General features: G+C 41.3%; 1 protein-coding gene across 1 annotated transcript; it reads right to left on the bottom strand.

The window, feature by feature from the left end:
• Positions 1-2,332, bottom strand: LOC140790905 (cytokinin dehydrogenase 9-like). The gene is made up of 5 exons (XM_073141218.1): positions 1,602-2,332; positions 1,398-1,525; positions 1,046-1,306; positions 688-950; positions 1-571 (listed from the first exon to the last, which is right to left on the bottom strand). The coding sequence occupies exons 1-5, from the start codon at positions 2,212-2,214 to the stop codon at positions 253-255; spliced, it is 1,584 nt and encodes a 527-aa protein (XP_072997319.1). The 5' UTR covers positions 2,215-2,332; the 3' UTR covers positions 1-252.
• Between the last annotated feature and the right edge of the window lie 2,173 nt (positions 2,333-4,505).

The following is a 4,505-nucleotide window of genomic DNA, read 5'->3' as shown; positions in this document are numbered from 1 at the left end:
TACTTTGATGCTTCCGATGTCATTATTTGAAATCCAATTTAAGCCGTATGCTTATCCTTTAACAGTTAAAACAGTTATCATGCTTATGCTGGTGAGATTGTAAGAAATCCAACTTGAACTGGATAGCTGATCTGATATCCTTTCCTACTGGTGGGCCTTCTGGTTTCCCTTTATGATCTGAAACCTTACTGTATGAACAACTATTTCAGGGATAAGTTTGTACAAGGTATTCTACAAGCTTTATGGAAGTTGTTATGAGGAAGGCAGTGCCTTATGGAAAATTCTTTGTCCTGGAGCTAAGATAGACAAAGGATCATATTTATTTTTTCTCTGTGCAAATATCTCCCATCTGGCACCGAAGTGAGCTTTCCACTCTTCCTTTGTGGTGTAGTGTGGCAGATATTGCTTCATCCCTATCTTTGCGTGATTACAGAACTCTAGTATTTTGTTGTTCTGTTTCAGAACATGTTCTAAAATGTCATGATCTGACGTATATGGTGCAGACGAAAGGAAAGCCACCAAGTAGAAGACCTCCTCATCTGGAATGACTGCTGATGTTCTGTTATCCCACCTGCAGCCAAAAAAGTGCAGTTGTAAGCACGAAATATCACTTCTTTGGTAGCTGGTGGAATCAAGTAAGAAAAACAATACAGTGATGTAATATAGAAGGAAAAAATTATTCGTTACTTGGATTTGTTCACTGGGTACAGAAGTATGGGCCCATTGTTGCTGTCTTGGAGGATTATGCCGAATACTTCTCTTGCGAACTCATGAATTCTGCTTCTTGGAATGAGGAGATTTAGCCATGGATGTGGAATTTCCCACAAGCCCTTTGATCTCAGCTTCACTTCGGAGACATGCACCCTATCCAAGAATTCGAGGTAGGTGACCTCTGATTGGAACAGCGTGGATGGCGTGTACCGAAGTCTGGACAAGAGCGTATCAACTTCCTGTAATCGGAGAGTTGGAGTTGGGCATAAGACACTTCTGAAGTTGTTCATACATTCTTACGCGCCTTGTGAGTGGAAATTAATGACAAGCTCACCTTGTTCATGATCTCAGTCTCATCTGGATTGAAGTTTTTAGTCATCTCAAGGCAGAACAGAATTCTCCCATCAGACTCAAACTGGCTGGCTTGAACAGGGTCCTGCGGCTTGAAGGATGATCTCCAGTTATTCAAGAGCCCTGTCCTGTTTATGATCACAAAGCCTTCAATGTAGTCAAAAGTATTCTGTGCTGATATCAGCATCTCCTGGTCCTCGCTGAAGCTAGCGAAGTCCGAGTATAGAACTCTGATCCACTTCACCTGTGAAAAGAAAAAGTCTACTTATGAGAAACGTGTATCTCATTACCATTGACTTTAGTACTTATGAAATCAGTGACATGTTTTATGTTACCATCTTTGGAGCAGGTTCAAGTGCTATCCTGGCCCTGGTGATGATTCCAAACTGACCCAGTCCGCCAAGAACAGCATAGAATAGATCAGAATTCTGTTCAGCTGAGCAATTGTGCACATCACCCTTTCCTGCAGTTAACACCATTTACTTTCATTAGGTAACTGATTTGATAAACCCGTTGACTTACTATGCACAAATAGAAACCTGTGATGATCTCAAGCTGGTAGATGTTGCTAATCTGCGGGCCATGATGGAATGCCTGCCCGCTGATCCCGGCATTTGACAGGGTACCGCCGACGGTGAGATGAAGGTAGTCAGTCCAGGACTTGGGTGCCAAGCCATGTTTAAGGCTCTCATGCAGGACATTGATCCATAAGTCACCTCCAGAGACATCGATATATGGGAATTCACCTGCATGCACCTGAGATTTGATCCCTTGGAGGGACTCCATCTGGATTACGACGCCACCAGGGGCTTGCGCCTGACCTTGGAGTGAATGCCCATGTCCCCTGGCCGCTACGGTGAGCATTGAATTCCGACCCAATTGGAAGATATGCTTTATGGTTGTGGAGATATCAGAGACTGACCCAGGATACAGAACTGCTGATGGTAAGAGCTGGTAGCGGTTTCCAAAGTCTTTGGCGGCAAGGGAGACATCATCGAATCTAAGATGGCCGTCGAGGATGAGCATTTTAAGGGAAGAAGGTACGTCAGGGTCGGAGATATGCATAGTGATACCACTGATGAGCAAGGCCATGAAGAGCTTGAGGTAGTTGGCAGTATGTGTTCTAAGGAAATGCATGGGTGATGGCCTCATGGTGACAACTGAAGAGAAAACAAGGTAGGAAGAGGATGAACTGCAGATATGGAGGGGGAAGGGAGAGGGAGAGGGAGATTTAAAGAGAGAAGCGGTCTTATGTTCTAGTTTAGTGCCATGGTCAACCAAATCTTTTATAGTGCTTAATGGAATACGTAAGAAGACTGAATACAATGGATGCAGAGTCTGAAAGGTTTCTTCCTTTTGGCTTATGTTTTGTGTGTGTGTTTAGAATAGATGTGTTAGTTAAAGCAAAGTAGATTGAGGTGAGAGATGGATCCAAGTGTTCAAAGGAAACAAAGAGTTTCACATGCTTAAGATTCCCCCCCTCCCCCCCCCCCCCACACACACACAACTCCTAAGTTCAAAATAGTTTCTCGCCCTCTTTTGCTGCACTCTACAAACTTGTTGACCATGGTCCTGAGTTCCGATCGGACTGAGTCTGAGGAAGGCCCACCACTTTGGAATAGAGGGGCACTCAAAACCTCTTTCCAGTGATGCCTTTTAGGAAGTCAGAGGAGGCAACAGTTCTTCCCCGGGAGCGATCCCCGGGCCGGCCCGGGCTTAGACTCCAGCGGATGGCGGTCCGGTGAGCCCGTGGTCACGTGGCCTTGTGGAATGGTGGGCCTAATCCAACCACCTCCCCCTCTCACAATTTTTTTTTCTTTTTTTTTTTTTTGAAGTTCTTTTCCTTGTTCTATTGATAAGAAGGTGGAAGTGGGGTACATGAATTATTCTAGTTCATGCTCATTTAAAAAGTGAGATTAATTTTTTTCCCTATAGTCCTGCATTCCAATAGGATTTTCCTTTTTTTTTTAAAGGTTAATTATTGAGTAGAAGACTTGAGTCTAATGACGGTTTACGACGCGGTTTATAGTCAAAAGTCTAGATAATAGCAACTAAGTCCTAAGGTTGGGCAAGTGATCACCATCCACAAGAGGACTATCATGCCACTAAGCACACCATCTAAAGATCCTTATTTAGGGTTTCCGGGTCGGATCTTTTGATCTTATATTCGCTTTCTGGAAACATACTTTACCTTTTTCATTTGATCAGGTTTTGATTTTGAATCTAATCATCCACATGCTTCTTTGACTTACCAAACCTAGTGTTAGAACCACAGAAGATGGAGCTAAGTCTACTTTTTAGTTGGCTTAGGTCCAATCTTGGTAGGATTCTGTATCTGATTGGGGCCCTCAAATCCATTTGACTCTTAACTCTACTTTAATGAAAAGAGTGCTCTTTTTTTTCACCCCCTTTTCACTTCTACATGAAGGAATAGCTGATGCTTCCAGACTATCTTTAGCCTAACTCTAGTTGCAAGTAGAACTGTAAGCTTATTACAGTTTGAAGGTTTGCCAAATGTAGTCTGGTTTCTTGGTCTATTGTTTGCCCACAGGATGGAGTCTCAGTGGTCAAAAAGTGAGATTTTCCATCATTTGTTTGAAGGCAAAGCGCGTTTGTTTTACTGGCATTAGCATTAGCATTGGTAAAATTAATGAAGTTAAGGTCAGCTCTAAGGCTACAAAGTGGATTAGTATTTGGCCACCTCAATAGACATGTGGGACCTCAGATGTCTAGATGATCTTTTAATCAAACCAACAGGATTGTATTACAGGTAACATTTTTTTTTTTTTGTTGCAATTTGTTTGTTGTTTGGATTGTGAACTCTTTAATCCATACTTGGGTAGTTCCTTTGGATATAAATATGCACTTCCAGTCCATTCATTCATGAATGTTAAACATTAGAGTTTTTTGTTTTTTTAAAGCGAAGATTAACAGTGCAAAAATATTAGAATCAATGTGCAAGCTGCCATTGAATCAAATAGTGCTTCTGTTTTAGTTTTCAACTCCTACTTATTCTTTTGTAATCATTCTCCAAAGCTTTAGGTTTCACCACCCTAGAACGGCTACTCCCACAGAGGGGGTAAAGCCTCAGCCAAGATGTGAGAAAAGAAGAAAAGAAGGAGAAAATTCAAAAGGCTAAAGCATGTTGGTCGGAGAGGGAGGCCACACCAAAGTAGCTCTCTCTTGAATCTTATTTATCAAAATAAATTACAGATAAATTAATACTAAATATGATATGTTTTATTATAGCCGTCAATGAAATGTGAAATATTTTATAATATTTTATCCGGAGGAGGAAGAAGAAGTGCTAACAAGTTCAGATATAAAGTAGTTGATTTGATTAATATTTTATGTGTAGTGATAGAAAGAAATTAAGATAAAGACTTAGCTAAATTTGTTAGTGTTTCGTATGAAAAATCAGCATTTTAGTTCGCTAACTTACA

The sequence above is a fragment of the Typha latifolia genome, chromosome 6, assembly GCF_019914945.1.
Source record: "Typha latifolia isolate L0001 chromosome 6, TyphaL0001v2, whole genome shotgun sequence".
Taxonomy (NCBI): domain Eukaryota; kingdom Viridiplantae; phylum Streptophyta; class Magnoliopsida; order Poales; family Typhaceae; genus Typha; species Typha latifolia.
Note: the sequence above shows the minus strand (reverse complement) of the source record. Positions and strands in the feature narration are given on the sequence as shown.

Excerpts from the sequence above, each read along its gene's own strand:
- LOC140790905 (XM_073141218.1), bottom strand. The coding sequence starts at position 2,214 with ATGAGGCCATCACCCATGCATTTCCTTAGAACACATACTGCCAACTAC. Across the intron at positions 1,526-1,601 it reads CCAGCTTGAGATCATCACAG|GAAAGGGTGATGTGCACAAT; the intron begins GTTTCTATTTGT and ends TGTTAACTGCAG. Across the intron at positions 951-1,045 it reads AGACTGAGATCATGAACAAG|GAAGTTGATACGCTCTTGTC; the intron begins GTGAGCTTGTCA and ends CTCCGATTACAG.